The sequence below is a fragment of the Pezoporus wallicus genome, unplaced genomic scaffold, assembly GCF_028554395.1.
Source record: "Pezoporus wallicus isolate ANWC-B61680 ecotype Strahan unplaced genomic scaffold, APGP_CSIRO_Pwel_v1 contig_818, whole genome shotgun sequence".
NCBI lineage: Eukaryota > Metazoa > Chordata > Aves > Psittaciformes > Psittacidae > Pezoporus > Pezoporus wallicus.
Window position 1 is genome coordinate 6,717,480 of NW_026636248.1, and position 20,435 is coordinate 6,737,914.

The window sequence follows — 20,435 nt, forward strand, 5'->3', positions numbered from 1 at the left end:
CAGTAGGGTGATGTTCTGTCTCTTTCTGGAGAGCATCAAAATGGCAGAAAACTTTCTCATTCATTCTCAAAAGTAGCAGTGCCAATTTATTCCCTGTAAATGAATGACACGAATAGAAGCTAAGAAGAGTTTTGTGCTGCTGACCAACTTCAGAAAATGAATGGACTAAAAGGAAATAAGCATATTTTAAGATTCAGAAGTAACCAGGTACTCAAAAGGTAATCTGAGAATAAATGGTAATGGTATCTGATTTAAAACCAAACAAACAGAGCATGTGAAATGCACAATAATCAGAATCTAGTGTGCTGGAGTCAGAAAAAAAAAAAAAAGAGGAGTAAGAAGTAGAGTATAAAGGGCAATGGAATAAGAATTTGCCTTTAGACAAGAGGCAAAATGCTTTCCCTTTGGAACCTTCAGGCTGACACCCTCCAGGCAGACTGGAAGGCTCTTTTTATTCTCTTTTTTGTGAGGGCCATTATGTGAGGCAACATGGCTTGAGATAGACAGCAACAACAGCCTGGTTGATGTTGTGATCCTTGGTTTATGGAATAGGCTGTCTAAACAGTAGTCAGGAACCTGTTGTTCTATTTTAAATGTATGAAGCTAAGAATAAGCACCCATACGTCGGTGACTCACACCTTTATTACACACCCTTCAAAATCACAAATGGGTTTTCTAACCTGAAGTGCAAACATACAGCCACAGCTAATCAGCTCTGCAAAAAAATCAATTGGAAAGTGTCAATCGTTTCAACATAGCCTACAGCCTATCAACTCTTTTCCCTCTTGAGTTCCCCAACTGCTGCTGCTCTTCACTGTGATTAAACAGGGACAATGAATAAGAGCTTTGGTCCTGCACTGCAGTATATCTGACTAGAAAGGCCCGTTATTCTATTGGCCCTTCTCTCTAGGAGCAGCTTGTTATCAGATCTTAATGAATATATAGCAAATCTGCAGACTGGGTGAAGGTGCCTCCATGTTCTCTCAAGCTAAGTGCTGCTCATCTCTTCTGTGCTAATGCAGTTTTATTTGTTCCTCCTCCTATTATCTCTAAGCACAATTACTGTAGGAATTTACAAAGTTTGCCCTTACAAAGATAAACAGGTCTTTAATTTAGAAGTTACAAGAGACCGTGCTGTCAAGTCTGATCTCTATACATGCGGGCCCTTGAATTTCATATTCTTTCATCAAACTTCTTGTTTTTCTTTGAATTCCTGTATAACAGTAAGAAAGACAGTCTTCATTTTAGACTCTAAGGAAATCAAAACAATTCTGGCTCTAAGTAATAACTTACCTCTCAAAAAAAAAGAAAAGAAAAAAAAATCCTTGGTTGTAAATGGAATTTTCCCAGTTTTACTTACAGCAGTTTGGTTTCATTATGTCTGTCTGAAAGATCAAAGAGCCCTATCCAGCTAAACAGTAGTGATGGTAACAAAAGAGCATTGTACAGACTTCTGCAATTACCCTCACAAAAGCCTGGACATCTGGTCGTTCTCTTAGGAAAGGCCAAGACAGTTTAAAAAATCTGTTTTTTGAGTGCTTTTTGGTCCATCTATTTTAGCATCTGGCACTTGTCATACTGACCATCATCAACACTTTTTATCAGTGGTTTTAAACTATGGTAGCAACAGTACCTGGTAACCATGAGGACTGCTTTTAGTTGAGGCATTAGCATTTACTCACTAAAAAGCATAAGGGACATAGCCACCCCAAGACTTGTCATACCTGAGCTCAGGTACTGCGAAAACTTACATGAATAGCTGAGCAGAAGATTAGGAGAGATTAAAAATTATTGTCTTAGCTAGTGTATACATTTCAGTGATCAAGAATGAAAATTCAGGCCTTTGAATTCTTGAAAGCCATAAAGAGCTGTACAAGTAATTTTGTTTTAGGAGACAGACTCTCTCATCACTGCAGATTTACCACTATAACTGAATAGGCAGTCAATGGATTCAAGTGTGAGTCTTAAAGGCTAAATGGGAAAATCTGAGGAGTCATTACTGATGATTTTCTTGGTCTGAAAAAAAAGACTAATGAGGAGTGAAGTGTGTCTTTGACAAAAGGAGGGATATGCAAGGGAAAGATAGGCTTGTAGCCACAAATGCAGGACTGGCAGGTTTTAATATTGTCTCTGTCACAGTCTTCCTGTCTGATCTTAGACAGATCACTATGTGATGCTTCTACATTCTCCCTGCAGTAAAATGTGAGTTGTTAACAACATCCAGTTCTGTACAAAATGATTATAACATGATTTGAGAGCCTTGGGTGTAATTTGTTCTGTTAGTTTGTGGAAAGACTGAGGATTGTTTAACTGGAGTAAAGATTAGCAATACTGCGGCATTGCCACAGCCTGCTGGATTTAGAGGCGGAGAGGGAGACCGGGGGTTGGGGGGGAGCTACTCCTAAACCAGCTGCAGTGCTAGAAAATCTAATTGCTCTCAGGTTTTTATTACTATCCACAAGCTGAAGGTTACTGTCACCACAGGTTAGCTAAGGGATAAGGTAGATGGGGAGTTTCTTCCCTCTAGGGCTGACTGTATTAGCTCAAATAACGTTCTGAGGTATCTTAAGACTTTCTGGTAAAATGAAAAGGAATGTATGTGCTTTTGTTCTTAGTGAGTAATCAGTGGAGTTAAGGAAAATTAAGTGCTTAATTTATAATTATTTTCAACTGGAAAACTATGAATCCCTAAAGGGACGCATGCTTCTCAGGGAACTCTCTACTCTAAAGCCCCATTTTTCAGTGTGAATTGTGTAAGCAACTCAAGAGCACTAACTTTCATTATAGCTTTTTTCCAAAGTCAGAGCGAAATAGTTCCAGTATCTTGATATCCTTGTATATATGTAAGACAGGTATGTACACAGGAAAATCTACCTACAGCATAGTTAATGTACCTCTACTTTTTAAGCTCACTAATTCATATATAAACTATATCTCATTTTCTTTTTTTTTAGAAGAAAAGATACTAATTGCTCCAAAAGGCCCACATGTATGTCTCATCTTTTATAAATTATACAGGGAAAAAAAAATCATATGAGTTTTTTTGTGGACCCAGCAATTTTATGGCAGAATACTTTTGTGGGTTTGATATAAATATTTTTTATTTATTTTGAAGGTCTTCAGCTGACTATAATGAGACTTCTGTCTTCTACTGCATTACTCATCCATAAAGGGAACTCACCCATCAGTAGATGACAGCAGGTATTCAACTGAGATTAGGAGAAAACATTTTTTTTTCAGAAAAGAGTACATTCAACAAACATGCACTTCTATAATTAATAATTTATTTTAGTATATATCCCTTAATCTCGAAATTGCATGATGCACATGGTTAGTGAAATCAGTCTGTATTATGTGCCCAGCTTTGATTACTTTTGATTTCTCAGGGAATTTACCCAGAGACAGTTGCTTACATTTTCATCACTGAAAAAGTGTTTTCTTTGGATTCATGAACTTTCAAAAATGCCTCAAAATTATATGGTAGGGAAATACAGCACCTAAAATAAGGTACATGAACAAATACATTTTTAATTCTGTGAAAACCTCTATTTTCCTGTGGGGGTAGAGAAGAATATATCTTAAAGATGAACTAGGAAAAAACAAAACAAAACAACAACAAAAAACCTCCTTGGCCTAATATCCAGAAATGTTTTTAGTGGGATATAGTTGAATAAAACATCAGGCTTCTTCAGCAAGTAACAGCTTCTGACTACTCCCTGATGGATGCGCTTGAAAGCAAATGCTCATTCTTTGCTTACTGACAAAGGTGACCCTTTGATATTCTGAGCACTTGATGCTGACAATCAAATCCTGAAATATGTGTATGAATTTTATATGCTATACAACAGTGTGTGTGGCAGGCAGGAAAGTAGGGGGATGGAGAAGGGAGGATATAGACAAACAAAGATCACCCATGTTCAGTTTTAACAGAATATGTAAGTTAAGTTAAGAATATTTAACAGAATTAGTAAGACTTAACAAGAAGGAAATTAATCTATATCCACAGGTTTGGTTGAGTCTTTAATTTATTTGTAAGCCTGGATCATATAGTTCTACAGTTCAGAAGCTGGGGAAAGTATCTCCATGTTGTCATGTCCACAATTTTGTTTCTAAACAAAATTTGTGTTGTGTAAACATACAATTAGGTATTTGTATAAGGCAGCAGCTACAATCTAAAAAACTGCACAGTTAAATCTCAACAGGACCCTCTTGAGGAAGGTTGCATACCTAAGAATATATTCATGGGAAAACTTAGCCAAGGCTGCTGCCTTCTTTCAAATGATTATTCCTCAAAGTGCCTGAGTCAAGATGCAAAGGGATAGCTCACATGACTTGAATGCTGCAACAGAAGGATGTAGGCCCTTTAGAAAGTCCAGTCCAGGAACACAAGGAGGTGGATTAGCAAAAGATCAGCACAGGTAGACAGAACTTAGCTTTGAAAGAGCTGACAAATTAGTCAAGAGCTTGTGGATGAGGACAGACCAACATAAGACATCAAAGTAGGCATCTGCTGCAGATTGCCTGCTCAAAGAGATGAAGTACATGAAGCCTTCTTGAGACAGATGGAGGAAACCTTCAGATTGCAGGCCATAGTATTTGTGGGAGACTTCAATCATTCTGATTTTAGCTGGAAGGGCAATATGTCTGTGTGCAAGCAACCCAGTTTTCTGCAGAATGTCATGACAATTTCTTGACCCAGCTGATTGATGAGTTGACCAGAGGATGCATTATGTTGGACCCATTACTCACGAATAAAGAAGAACTGCTCAGGGACATGAAAGTGCAATTTGCCCACAGGCCGTAAAGATCCTTAAGCCTAGCAGAAAATTCTGGTGAAGCATTATCCACAGCAGATGAAATCCAATTAATTAGAAGCCTTTTAAGTAAACTGGAGGAAGTCAGTTCTGTAGGACAACACTGGATGCATCTAAGGATAATGATGAAATCTTTCCCTTCGATAATGCCTGAAAAGTGATAGTCATTGGATAAAGTTCATAAATTCTGAAAATAAGGAAAGCCACACCTATCTAAAGATGGGCAAGAAGAAGGATCTGGGAACTAGACACTGGCCAGCTATACTGCAGTTCCAGGGAAAGTTATAAAGCAAATCTACTTGGAAGCTCAATCCAGGTGCATGAAGGAAAAAACCTAACATTGAACAACCAACATGGATTTAGTAGTGGAAATTCATGCTTAACTAATCTGATTGCCTGCTGGGACTGGTGGAAAAGTAGAGAGCAGTGGATACTGTATTACTTTTGCAAGACCTTTAACATAGTCTCCCATAGTAACCTGGCAGACAAACCAGAGAGATATTGATTGGAAAAATGTCCAGTAAGGTGGGTGGAAAATTGGCTGAATAGCTAAGCTCAGAGGATTGTGATCTGTGGTAGGAAGTCTCACTGTGGCTGATTACTAACAGTGCTCCTCAGGGTTGATACTGGGGGTCAATGCTGCTTAGTGTCTTTATTAATGACTCAACTGATAGAATGCATCCTCGGAAGTTTGGCAAATCATAACAAATAGAGGTTGCTTGGGTGAAGTGCTCTCAATATTGAACAGGTAGACCTCAACAGTCTGGAGAAACGGACTAAAGGAAACCTCATGAAGTTCAGCATGTAAAGTCATGCATCTATGCTGGAATAATGCCTTGCAACAGTACAGGCTGGATAGAAAATAGTTTTGCAGTGAAGTATCTGAGCATACCAGCAGACAAGAAATTGAACCTGAATCAGCAGTGCGTCCTTGCTTGGAAGAAGGCCACCTTTTTTGTTTTAGCAAAACTGTAGCCTTTTGGTTGAGGGAATTGATCATCCTCCATTCAGAGTTTGAGAGAATACTACTGGAGTACTGCATCTAATTTTGCCTCTCCTCTGTGCCAGAAAGCTATTAACATAGGGCAGTGAGTTCACAGAAGGGTCACTGAGAGGGTGAGGGGAGGCTGGAACATGATGTAAAAGGAGAGGGGAAGGAAAGAGTTTTGTTTAGAATTAAAAAGAGAAGGCTTATTGTTCTTTACACTTACCTAATGGGAGGGTGTATAGAAAAGGCAGAGCTAGAGAAGGTAATGATAGGATGAGAGGCAATAGACACAAGTTGCAATGAGGGAAATTCTGATTAAATATTAGGAGGAAAAAAGAAAAGAAAGGACAGATGGTTAAGCACTGAGAAGTGACCAGAGAAGTTGTGAAATCCACATCCTTGGACATACACAAAGCTTGATCAGACACTGCCCTGAGCAGCCTGCTCTACTTGGACCTACTTCAGGATGGGGTTAGACCAAGTAGCCTCTAGCGGTTTCTTACAGCCTTAATTATTCTGTGATTCTATCTGGCAGCAATGATACTCAGTCCTAGGTTTCAGGTAATTCAAGATCCAGCATTGCCTGCCTAGAAATGTGGGTTCATTTTGACTGGAGAGCCTGTAACTCTTAGTGAGAATAATTGTGTCTGCGCTCTCCCAACTATATCATACACTGTATTCATGAAAGAAAAGAATCCTCTCTGAAGCAAACAAAATTAGTGGGATCCCATAAGTCTAAACAACCTAAACAGATTTTTTTGCTAAAATATTTTCTGTAGGTAAAATAATAAATATTTTTATGAGATGGGTTTATTAGGTGAGTGCAATATATCCTCCAGGCTTTGTTACTTGGAAGTAGCACAAGGCTCAAGCTTATATCAGTTTAAGATTACCTTGAATATACATGCAAGAGTTTTCCTCTACAGGGCATTAACTCTTTGCCCACAACCCCCTTGGCAGTTGTTATTCCTTATGTGCACAGGACATTTTGTGAGGAATTTTCGCAACTGTGAGCAGCATTAATTCTGCTTTAAGCAACTGGCCTGAAGAGTGTAAAACCACAGAAAGAGCATGGAGCGGAAAGAAACTACGAATGCTCTGACACCTCAGTTTGCATGCCCTTTAAATCAGTGCCTGATCAACTTGATTGCAAGCGCTGCTATGCAGGAGAAAGCATGTCACAGAGTCAGAGGTGCACTTGTGCTGTTTGGTTGTGTCTTTGAGAGAGAATTTAACCTTCCATTAGTAATAACATGATGCTGAACACAGAAGTTATACAATAATGGCTTAACTTGATACCGCTTTCCAACATGAAGATATAGTATGGGCAAAGCTGCCAAACATGCTAAAGATGATCATTATATAAGCCTGTATGGGAAAGTAAAGCCATCTTTGTTCCAATAGACATCGAACGGTGAAATACTGCTCAATGTTTCTCAAAGAGACAAAGTAAGAAATAGTGCCAGATAGACAACATTCCTATACAGAGAGGCCATTCCAGCTGAGCTGTTTTGGAATCCCACTCTGTAGGAACTGGCATATGCAAGAAGGGGATAGAACGACCACAGTGTTCATTGAATGATATGTCTCCAAAATAAACAACTCTGAAAACAGTGGGAACAATAGCTCTAGCATAAACATTTGCTGATTTCTTTTTTTCCTTTCTCCTTTAATGTATGTTTTTAACTCCTAGTTCACTCAGTGTTTTTATTTCTTAACAACCTTTGTTGTTTTGGGTTTTTTTTTTGTTAGGTTTGTTGTATTTATTTATTTATTTTTGTTAGTTTGTTGGGTTTTTTTTTGCCATTTTTTTTCTTTAATGTGAAGTTAGAAGAGAGAAAAGGATTAGTATTTTTCCTTTCTCCTTTCCTTCCGGAGGGTGATTCTTCCCTTTCGTTCATCTGCCACCTCAGACTTTCATGATAACTACAAGCTTCACTGAATCCTGAAGTACTCGAAAGTGCATGCTGAGGTTTGTTTCACCCCATTAATGGTGAAAGCAAGCCACAGTCTGCATTAGCGCATATAGATCAACAGTAGGTATTCACATCACAACACATTTTCAGTTTGTGTTTTGAAATGTTACACTCACTGGCCACAGCTCTCAACATGCCGCTGCCCCACTGTGAACCTATGCTCAGCAGTGAGGGAAACAGCAGTGAAAGAAAAAAGTCATAGACAATGGGAGTCCCATTTAATAAAGAGATTTCTCTAAGCTTTATGGTTTAATATTTTTGGTGAGCCAACTGTAAACAATAAATGGTGGAGTAACAATGGTTCTTTGTCCTGAGCCTGACAGATGGATTTATATTTTTTTTTAGCTGTTGCTAGCCTGCAAGTTCTATATTCATGATGTTGCAGCTTTATAGTGAGGACTTCACTGTGCTATACAAACCAGAAAGAAAATGTAATCACAGCTCCAAAGACCAGTGATCTAAACATCCCAAAATAAAGCATGAACTTTACCTGCAGTATGTCCTTGGGAAGGAAGATTAATGTGTTCAGCTGTTTTTCTACAGCTAGAAGCCTAGAAGCAAGCAATTCAGGAAGACATGTGGATTGCTAACAAGAGGATTGCTAACAAGATGATCTGTGAGAAGAGTAGCCCAGTATGAAGCACTGGTACAAGAGGATCATTGGCATTATAAAAAAAAAAAAAAAATTAAAAAAATATTCATTCTGGGCACAAAAATGAAAAATAAGAATTAACAGAAATATTGTCTTGAGGGTCCCAGGATTTGCTTGTTTCTCTAGACAGAATGCGAAGAAGGTGAGGAAGTATGTACCATTACACTGTAAGTGCCATAATGTGGTATGTTTGAAACAGATGGTTGTAAGGCTCTTATATTGTGTAATACATTTGGATATAAGGATGATGCCAAGTAGGTTCACAATTACAATGAGAGTAAACATTAACCATGCTATATTTCCTGTTTTTTCATTTTCTGAATAACATTCTTGCCCATCCCACCCATTTCTCATATCTCTTTTCTTAGCCCTCCTATAACACTTTAAAATCTTCAGGCTGTTTCTGGACTGTCATCCTAGGCCTCTAACCTCTCAACTGTCCCTCATTTCAGTTATCTCTATTCCACAGAGACCAACTGACTGTACAGAGAACTTCTATCAGCGCCAGCAAATCTTTCAAAGAGGAATAGAAGACAAGTGTGTGTATGTGTGTGCAATACAATATAGGAATGAAGGGCGCTTGGGAAAGTCAAGTGGTGGAACATAAAATATGACTGATGGACGAGGAATAAAGGAAGTGCAGATGCACCCCAGCATTTGTTCTATCTTTTAAGAGAATGATAAGTGTTCAGCCTATTGAAGCGGGAGGCAGGTGACCTAATCATTTAAACGGGGAAGAGAAGGAAGGGGTAAGAACTCTGATTTTTTAATTATTTTTTTTTTTAATCTCAGTCCAGCCCAGTGCCTTGTGTATACTCTAGGAGGTGTTGCAACACCCAGCCCCCCTCAGATTGACTGAGGCAACCTAGGGATGACTGACAGCTGTCTTTAGTTTTGCTGTGAGTCCCTTCAAGCCCAGGAATTGTTCAGGACTGGGAGGTCATTCAGAGACTTAAAGCCTGGCTCTTGGGCTGCCATTTCTCCTGGAAGCATAGTGCAGAATCTAGCCCTAGAGAAAGGATATTCTGAGTGTCAAAGCAAACTGAAAACTCTTTTGAGTAGACTTCCTGAATAAGTGGAAGTCACAAGTGGAACTTTTAATATTAGGCCTCAAAGATAACAAACACTGTGTTTGGAATAGGAAACTAAAGGCATTTGGTGTATATCACAGTGCAGGTTACAAAGTAAAAAAAAAACAAAAAAAACAACAAATACTGAGCAAGCATTTGCCAGTAGAACTACATAAAAGATGTTAAAAGTGCAAATGGGTAGAAACATTTTAGTTTGACTCTTCCCATCTTCGTTTTTTTGCAGGGAACAAAAGTTTTGATGAGGTTAGAATGCTATTATACTGAAGATCTGAGAGAAACTGAAGGTTTCTCTTGCTAGTAGTCATGTCATTCAATTAAGATATGATACCTCTTGTTTAAATACCCCCTTGTGTGTACTCACAGTCAGATATTTGTGTCTCAGTATGTGACTTAATCTTATTGCTTGCAGTGGGTTGGAGAGATTCTACCTTTTGTATGAATTGCTTCTGGAGAAATACACTGCATGGATCAGTTCTACTTGCCTTCAGAATAGTTATAGCCAGAAGTAAAATTTGGTAAAAGAAAGAAAACCGGTACTGAAACTATATTGTGATACCAGTTAGTTCAACCCCTCCTCCTCCAAAGCAGGATCAACAGTACCTTAAACTGTTCCTGACAGAGAGGAATTTATCGTTCCCCGTAGTTCTTTAAGCATCAGACAAAAGGATTCTGATTTTGCCTACAGCAATGTAGTATCCTTTCTGTTTTGCCAAGCCACACAGCAGCAGGACTTTGACTTTATCTTCCTTGAAAAATGGAGTTGTCAGCAGACGATGATTATTTATGATAGGTTATACAGGTAATAACATCAGATAGCTTCCAGGCTAGCATACTGCTTGAACTATATGAACATCAATAAGACTGCAAAAATGAAAAGTATGTCTGGAAGTTTCCTTTTAGTGCCAGATAGACTGAGTGTGACAAAACTGTTCCATGGTTATGCCTGTTGTTATCAGGAAAGCAAGTTGCTCCTTTCCACTGCAGTCTGCCAGAAGCTGTTTCTGAGTTAATAAGTAAGATTTAAGACTTGTTCAGATTTTTCTTTAGCCTAAAAGAAAGCAGCATCCTATCCCTTTACATAACAATGATTTGTAGGTTTGTGCTCACTCACAAGACCACTCAATGATGGAAGCCAATACATGGACTTTATGTAGCTAATGGGACAGCATGCAAAGACAAAGTGCATACAAATAACAACTATACTTTCAATATAACCCTGGAGTAGGGCAGATTTTTTTTTACTCTTTTGCCCAGGAATATCTGAAGACTAGGGAATGTAGCATCCATTTCTATGTACAGCTGCACTGCCATTTTGTCATTTACCTGGGATTTAGAGATGCATTCACTTCAGCCCTTTAAAATTGTACTAAGCATAACTAGAACTCTTTTAAAACCCAAATCAAATGTTGAAGATTTTGGCTAGGGTAGTAGCGCTGGGCACTTCTCTACTTCAATGCTCATGTAATATTTTATTTTATTTTGGGACTGAGTCCCTACCAAGTGCCATAATTCTTGAAACAGAAGAAAAGATATCTTCAGGTTAAAATGTCACTGTGCCTATCAATCACACTTCAATGAATAGCTGTAGTTCACAAGTTATTCAGCAGTGCAATGAATAATTCCAGTCTAGAACTTTTCTACGAGTCCCTTATATTATTATGTCTGAGACTAACCAAGACAAGTTGTGAGTTTCTATCTTTCTAAAAGGTCTTATTTCATGAATATAGAGAAATTCAGAAATACAAGAACTGTATAATAAAATGATGAATCTGGTTTCAGAGCCAAAGCATACAATCACCTTGTACTGACAAGAGCTTCTTTCTGGCAGCCGCATATTCTTGTCCAGTGTGATACAGCAGCATACTTTACCGACAGTAAAGTGTGTAGCATACAAAACTGGGGAGCACTTTTTAATAGCTGACAGTACGCATGGGTATCAAACACAGGGCTATTTTATTTCACATGTGCCTAGACAATTATCTCCTAACAGATGGAAAGCATTTGATTTCATTGGTTATAGAGTATATGGGGTACGGAGCACAGGAGTACCCTGGTCCATGATTCAGGTGGTGCTTCAGTATTGCCTTCAGTACTGCCTTAAGAAATATTTTCAGAGAGAGTACCTTTTCTATTATCTTAAACCTGAAACCATTTTCTTCCACTTTTCTTTCCCTTCTCTCTAAAATTATGATACAAAAGTGTGGTTTTCAGTATAACGGTTACAGGATTTTACAACTGTAATCTAGGCAGTTCATAGAAATAATGCTATTAAAATCCTTCACAACAGACTTCTTGCATCTCAAATTTTGATGTTTGAAATAAAGATGTTTACAAATGAAAAGACAAAAGTAAAACCAGCATGAGTAAAAGATTTTTCTTCTTGTAGTATACATGGAATTTTTTTAAATGTAATTATGATGTTAATTCCCACAAGCTTTAGCCAGTAAGCACAAAAGAAAACTCAGAAGATCCAGGTCTGACTGCTTATACAGTAAGACATAAACACAATTCCCCTTTACAAACCTATACTGCTATTGTTTTAAAACATTTTCCTGTTCACATTTCTTTATAATATAAGAAGACTATAAGTGAATGTTCTTACCATTTTCAGTTCATACTCAAGGTTAACATTTAGTCCTCTGAGAAAAAAATATGCTTCAGAAACATGTTCATTATCCTCATTTGCCCACACCAATCAAGTTTAATTGCTCAGTTAAATTGCCCGGTTACCTCAATTTGGAGACATTCAGCTGTTTCTATCAGTTATACTCACACCAATACTCAACTTTCTCTAATAATAAATGGCTGCTCTTCCATGCCTTTTGGCTAATTGTTCAATTACAAGGGTGTGAGCAGTTCTGGCATTTGTAAGACATGTGAAAGGCCACTTGTGAACACCCCAGGAAAACAGAATCAATGACATTTATATGTTAAGTGTTGTTTCTATGCCTTATAATAAGAAGTGTATTGAAGTACAATAGGTAGAAGAACAACCTTTAAAAATAACATCCACATTATTTTTCCTATCAATGCCTCCAATTCAAATTTACTTGGTTTTCTGTTTCAACTACACTGTTTTTTACTCAGTAAATTCATTTTGTGGTAATATTTGCTCCCCCATCACTCCCTCTGAAGGCAGTAGCTTCTACTCTAGCTCTTCAGCAGAGAGAATGAGAGACTTGGGGCTGAGCAGGTTTAATGTTAAAATTCACAGTGAAATTGACAGGCTGTAAAACCTACCTCAGTACCATATGCTTTACCTTCGGAGAAAGAGATTACCATTACACTGAACACCCCCACCCCCACCTCCTCAGCAGACTGTAAAAGAGAAGAGCATGTAGAGGACTGCTGTCTTCTAATTTGCTTTCTTCCCCCCCCCCCCATATTTCTTACCTGTTGGGGTTATTTTTTTTAATTTCACTCATCTACTGTTTTCATATGTGCTCTCTTTAGGTAACATTTTTCTCCCAACTCCTATCTCCTACTCCCATTTGATATCACTTTTCCTTCCTCTATCTTGATTCCTCTTTGTAAATTTTCTTCTCCTTCCACCTCTGTTTTATCTGGTTCTTCCTTCTTATTCTTCCCTCCCCCTTGCTTCCTTACCCTCTTGTCTTCCTTCTCTATTTCTGCTCTCTGGGGACTTTCTGCCTTCAGCTTTTTCCTATAAACTGAGTTCAATTGTATCTTTTATGAATGCTGATTATTCTGGTCACAGCTCTATGAGTATTACGCTAATTGTACCTTGCAGCCATTTAGCAGGAAAGGAGTGTCACACCCAACTTTGACTGACGGCTGATTGGCAGGCAAGAAAAGCAGCCACCATCTCTCATGGGATTGCTCGGAAGCTTGCAGAGGGAGATAAAATATCAAAACCACTGTGACTTTGCTAAAAGGCTTGAGAGATCAAACTAGATTAGATGCAATCCCATTTCAGTTTGGAAAACTAAGCTTTATTGTTTCTGCTTTGAATGTCACCATCAATAGCATAATTTCTACATTCTGCAAGAGGGACTCCTATAGACTGTGGCACCTTGGGCAGTGTAGATTCTCCTTAGACCTACCACAAGTGCGTTAGCTCTTTGATTCACACAAAGGTTGTTACCTACATGGGGTCTGCTGCTCAGGGAGGTGGATATTCTCATAGTTAAGCTGTGCCTTTTTTTTTTTTTTTTCATTATTATTTTTACAGACCCTTTTCTAACTGTTAGCATGCTTTGAGCTTAGAAATCTTCAGCTGCCTTTTGCTTCTTAGTGTGTATGCACAGTGAGCTTCAACCCTTTGTAATAGCATAGCTTGTGGTATTAAGGTCATGTTAGAGAGTCCACAAAACCTCATCAGAAAATGGCTGCAAGCATTGTTGTGTGCTTAATAAAAATGAGAAAGGGTGGGAAATAAAAAGGGAGATGGTTGCCTTTTGCTGGGGAGAATCCTCACCGAAGTATGTGTACTGTTAATCCTAAATATTTTGGACCAGAAAGTTTTCTGGTTTATATACTTTGACTTCAGCAAAATTAATGAGCATGAGGGAAGATGCTTGTTACAGTTTAAAGCTAAAAATCTAGCCTAGACAACTCTGTAATTAAGCTGCATCATTTCCAGCCGAAAATAAAAAGGAAAATCTTTAACATAATTGGGCATGATTTGCCATGGGATTTACTGGTTAAATGAGGAACTTCCTGTTGCTGATTACAATTTGAAGCTGAAGTGTAGTAACCAGTGTTTCTAAAACCAAAATACAGAATGCATATGTAAGAATCTTACCTTGCCAACATACTGGTAGTCCGTTCCTGTGTATTCCTCCAATAAAAAGAACTGATTCCACATCCAGCTTCTTTTGGAACGACGGATATCTTGCCTGCTGTTTCCAGACAACACCAAAACTTTTCCCTTTTCTGGAAAGCCATTAGTCCTTTGGGATAGCGGAGTTAAGAAAGTTTGGTGGGGCTGACCAGCCCAAAACAGCAGCCAGAAGCAATGATAAGTTCTCATCACGGCAACACAAGAAGGTCTAAATAATGGGGTTTTGTCTTGTCCTCAGATTAACCTACTTTACTGCACTGAATCCAATCTCATGCTGTCTTCCTTCTTTAAATAGTCTTTGCAGTCTCAAAGGATCTCTGAAAAGAAAAATAACTTTTTTGACCATTTTCAAAGGTACTTAATATTCATCACTACAGCAAATAAGTAAAAAGAAGTAGAATAGTAACAGTGATTGCTGAAAAGCTGAGCTGTTTCTGGTTCAAAATGTTGCAAGCATTCCTTCAAATAATCTGAGTGAATTTATACTGAGTAGGAAGGAGTCACAATGTTTGTGGTTTTGTTTTTTTGTTGGGTTGTTTTTTTCTCTTTATTTAATTCTATTAATCAACTAAGGCAAACCAGGCATTTATCTTTTTGCTGCTTGAGCTTTGGGATATAACTGATTAGTTTCTGATTGGTGATCTCAATGAGGTTACCTCCTTACATGGAAGAAGAGCTAGCAAGACTGCTCACTGTCTTCCCAGGAGGCATTCTGTTGTTCTGTTATGGGCTGAAGAGCCTGAACTTAGGTAACTCCAGGATTTTTCCTTCACATTCAAGGAGTTGTCCCTTTGAATTCATTTAAGAAGGGTCAGGCAAACAGATAAGTGAATTAAATGTGCATATTTGTTAATATCTCCCACATACTATCCTGTTTGATACTGCATAGGAAGTGGACATTCTGGTTTTCTCAGTTACCTACTGAATTTTGTACTGAGTTTTAGATCTTTAAATGCATAACTTTATATGTTAATACTTTCATTAATATCTTCTAAAAAAAAATAAATCTGCTAGTTCATCTTTACCTGTGGGCTCTTACTAGCTACTACTTTCTACTATTATTAATACTAAGTATCTGTGCACCTACAAAATAATTATGAAAATTATCCTTATCTCTGAAGATTGCATGATTTTTATCACACACACACACACAAAAAAAAAGCTACACATATAGTACCAGGGTACAGTGCAGACAGTTCTGGTTTTTTTTTTTTTTTAAATTTGAAAGCTTCTTTTCAGGAATAAGAAATTATATTGTCTGTCTCATGTAACCAGTCCTGCAAAATGCCTAATAAACGAGCTTTGGAACATTTTATAATGTGAAGAGAACAGAATTACTTGACAGAAACATTCCACCACATATATTTTTCATAAATACTTTGTTAAATTTTTAGTCTGAACAGATCCATACTCTTAGAGAAGTATCATTTAATTAATTTTTCTTTAGTTTCACACAAATGCTCTTTGAAAAAGTTATTTTTTTCAATATTCTGATCAAAGCCCAATGAATCATTCACAAACTTCAATGGAGCAACTCTCAATATTTGTAAACTAAGACTGTGGAATGACAGTCAAATTGAAAATAGATTTTTTTAATTTGTTTTATTCTGTGTTTTCATGCAACACTACTTGGATCATAATCTATAGCAAAGGCCAATTTTTTCCCGATGTGTGTTTGTTTTTTTTTAAAGATGTGAATCAGGCAGAATTTAACCTTTGAGCTACACTGATGGAGTTAAAGCATTTGCAATGCCTCGGGTTAGCCACTCTCCTAGTCGTCATTGTAATTGTATAATAGAAGATCAAGTCTCTTACATTTCCTTTTAGTAAATAATTTTCTTAGCCTTTAGATGAATAGTAGGTAATGGAACAGGGCTGTTCAAACAATAATTTTACTGCTTCACAAGGTAAAATATTGTAAAAATGTAAGGAGTCAGTTTTCCATCATTAAGAGGAAGAATGGAAAAGTTGCAGTTAATTCTGACGCAGTGTAGTTTCCTCCAGAGAAGAGGGAAGGTTTGTAGTTAGCTCTCACTAATGCCAGTGAACTGTCTGCAGGTAAAAACAACTGTGTCCTGTAGGTCATGGGAGCCGTGTCCACATAAGGCTCTGAGTGTTTTGAGGGTAGACACAGACACACAAGGTTATATACATATACATGTAAACATGCACACAGAGAGATATAACAGCAAGAACAGTCCCCCTGCCCACCACAAGAAGACCTCCTCAGAGGAGGAACAGAAAACGCCAGCATAACTAAGCTTCACAATGTGTTCAACAATTGCCTTCAGTGCTGTTCATGGAGCACTGGCAAGTAAATGTGCAGGTCGCTAGAGGGGGACATGGGCAGATTAAGATACCAGGCAAGGGAGAGCTGAGGCGGCTTTAACTCTCTCTCCATTCATAGTCTCTCTTACCCTTCTCCTGTACCCTTCTGACCCGTGTAGGGTATCGTCCTTTATGGCTCTGCCAACATCCACCACTCTAACCCCAGCTCTGAGTGGAGCTGATCTGGTGGGCATCTTCCCTGACTTGATATAAAAGAGGAGATTATGTCTCAGGACTTCTGTGTTCTTGCTAGGATGCTTTGTGGGGAGGTTGGGGCCTGCCCAGGTGAGTTAATTATTGCCCCAGCAACAGCATCCCTGGCAAGCTGCCATGTAGCAGCACACCCATCGTAATCTGTGCTCACAGATGTGAAAAGACAGATGAGATGGTAGCTCTGGCTGTGTGCGTGTGGCTTGCCTTACTGCGAAGGCAGGGCCTGAGGTAGGGAGTGCAGCATATGAGCAAACCTATTATTTTGCTATTAGTGAAGTCTGCATGGATTGCTGAGGCATGAGGAAGCGAAGATTATCACTTGACAGGCTCCCCCAGTGCTCATCCCATTACCCCTATGGACAAACCCCACAGCGGGGCTCCATACCTCTGCTCCTGCACATAACATTTCCTGAGCAGTGCTGCCTCGAGCAGCAGTACCTAGACAGGATTTGTGCCAGCCTTTCAAAGGATCAGTCCTTCAAATGCCAATTGCCAGGAAACAATTATTCCTATGGGGGAATTTTGTGCACTTGAAGTTGGCTATATTTCACAGCTCTGATGTCATGGGGGAGGTTTTATAGTGGCTCATGCTGAAATATAGCTTACAAGAATGATATCATAGCTGTGAAATACAGCCTTTTACTCTTTTCTGCAGAGATGTGTCCAAAATGCTGAAAAAAGGGCATGATCCCATAATATCCTTCTTCTCTCGGTAGTCTTCATGAAGCAGCAGAGCAGCTAAGGCCCAGCAGCTTCCCTCTGAGTGGCAAGAGATGAAACACACCTTTGCAGACCTTGGATTAAGGCAATTGGGCAAGTACCAACTGAAGTCCAGTGTATCATTGCCCTATAGGTACTGATAACTATTTTACGGGTCACAGTGATAAATTCAGGTAAGTGAATAAAAAGGGCAGGGGCACTATACTCTGAGATAAGCTTTTAGTGAATAGTGAGCTCCTGTGGCTCCCAAATCTCATTTTGTGGCCCAGGCCTGATGTCTCGTGCTGCAGGGAAGTTTGCAATGTAATAGTTTTTCTCGTGCAATCTCCTTTATTTTGAAAACAAGTCATTCACCAGGGATATATTATTTTCTTTACAGACAGATGTGCAAATATAACTAATGTGACCTTGGGATTGGGCTAACATTTCTTTGTTTTCTTCACAGTGCACAAAGACAGGCAATAAGACAAAAGGGGCTCTTTAAACATGGCATTTCTCAACCATCAGCTGGTCGGGGAACTCTCTGTGTTAATCAGCTGTCAAGAGTGTAAAACAATTTTACTGTAGAACAGCCTCAGACAAGTGGCTTAGCTCTGTCAGCTCAAATTTATAGCAAATCTGGGCTTTTTACAGGAGAAGAAGGAATCTGCATAACCAAGCTTAAAAAAAATCCCAGCCTAACTTTAGGTATGATGATTGTTAACATAAAAGCAATGTCACTTGCAGTCACAGAACCGTCTTTGGTATGACAAGTCGCAGATTTAAAGTTTATATTCATGCCTCTTTGAAGGATCAAAACCTTAGACAATTGCTTAATCACTATAAATATCAACTTGCCTCAAAATTATCTCCCTTAGGTGATTCATAGTCAAACTTTCTATTCACCCTCTCCCCTACCATCTTGTTAACGTAGGAAATGTCTTAATGCCACCAATGCCAGAATTCAGTGCAAATTTGCACCCTTGCAGAGAAATATTTAAATTATTTCAACTATAAATCAAAGACAAAACACATCTATTGGAGCCACTCATATGAATCTGGGAGCTCTGCCCTGGAGATGCCTTTCTGGCAGAGAGAACCAGGTGTTGGTTCTTGACATCAGGAAGTCCAAAGAGGTTCCACCTCTGCTGACACTCAGCACTGTGGGTTGTGCCGTTCTTCCCAGCTAGTGGTTAAATAAACCAGACTAACAAAGAGCTTTCCATGACAGGCATCAGCAAGGAGATGGAAACATTTTTTCTTCATTCCTCTCTGCTCTGCCTGAAGAGAAGGCTCAGGGGAGACCTTGTAACAGTCTTCCTGCACTTGAAAGGGGCCTACAAGAAATCTGGAGAGGGACTTTTTACAAGGGCATGTAGAGATAGGACAAGGGGTTGGCTTGAAAGTGAAATAGGGTAGATTTAGATTAGATATTAAGAAAAAATTCTTTACTGTGAGTGTGGTGAGGCACTGGCACAGGATACCCAGAGAAGCTGTGGATGCTCCATCCCTGGCAGTGTTCAAGACCAGGCTGGGTGGGGCTTTGAGCAACCTGGTCTAGTGGAAGGTGCGCCTTCCAGTTGCTGGGGGTTTGGAACTGCATGATCTTTAAGGTCGCTTCAAACCCAAACCATTCTGATTATATGATAATACTCCCCCCTCAATAGACTCTCAAAGGAGTATGATTTATAAAGTCTCCTACACTCTGCACTTGAGGATAATTTCTTTTTCAGAACCCATGCATTCAATTATATTTCTGTACGTATTTATACATCTTGGACAATACGGGGTCCTGGTTATAAGATTTTAAATAGCCTATAAATATGCCAACAACCATCAGCACATCTAAAGTTTCTGGCATACATAATCTTTATTCAAACAGAAGTGTCAGTAAAAGAAATCTTTTATTCCCTAGTCATCTATGTACAGTTTCATTGTGTGAGGGTTGGGTATAAAGCCTCACGTGTTAGTATTAAGGTCCATTAGTACACTGGTATGAATGTAAATTGTATTTTCAAGAATTGATAATGTACTGTTATTCTCACACAGAGACTGAATGAGGAGGTGAAAGTTAGTGGATGATGTGGCATAGTAATTTAGGAAGCTGAGCATGGGAAATGGTTTAGGTTTTCAGGTGGTGGTTTTGTTTTTTTTGGGGGGGGGTGTTGGATTTTTTTTTTATTTATTCCTATGAAGAAATAAACTGTATTCATCCTCGTGACTATTTTTTAGGTTCTTGGGGAAAAATGCATAAAGGCAGGGAACAGACCCTGCTCTTTCATCCCAGCAGGTTCACTATGACTGTACCAGTATACGTGTCTTTACTGCCCCCAAGTCAGGTCTGATTTATGGTTGGTGGAGGAAAGACACAGACTGGTCCCTGTCAACAGCTGTACTATATGAAATGTGTAGCACCACCTTTGGAAGAAAAGGAGGGTTCTGATCTGTAAGCTTTAATTTATATCTATTTTTGTAGAAGATGGGAGGATGCACTAAGAATATTCTGATACCATATCTTCTAGATGCTGACCTAGCCAGGCAAACTGACCGTGCTTAAATCCCAAACAATTCTACGGAGCAGATTGCCAGCTACAATAACTGGACTGCAGTCTTCAACTTCACAGTTACCCCGTGCAGGAGAATCAATTGGTAGTCCCCTGGTGAGACCATAGTCTCCATATTCACACAGTCCTGCAGGAAAGACCTTCCCTTGACTCAAACATAAGGTGCTCCTGTTTAACTTATCAAGCCTGAGATAGAGGAAGACATCAACACTTCATTGTCAAAGCCTGAGGAATGAAAGGTGGGGAAAGCATTAATGGGTAAGGAAGATAATGGTCAAATTATCCTCATGTGGTGACAGTCTGTGG

General features: G+C 38.8%; 1 protein-coding gene across 2 annotated transcripts in view; it reads right to left on the reverse strand.

The window, feature by feature from the left end:
* The window catches only part of LOC130593918 (cadherin-6), a 98,166-nt gene that overhangs the window by 30,103 nt on the left and 47,628 nt on the right, over positions 1–20,435 (reverse strand). For both annotated transcript variants that reach the window (XM_057399421.1, XM_057399422.1), the window contains exon 2: positions 14,287–14,642. In XM_057399421.1, the coding sequence (XP_057255404.1) occupies positions 14,287–14,514 (228 nt within the window). In that variant the 5' untranslated portion in view covers positions 14,515–14,642. The remainder of the gene's footprint in view (positions 1–14,286; positions 14,643–20,435) is intronic.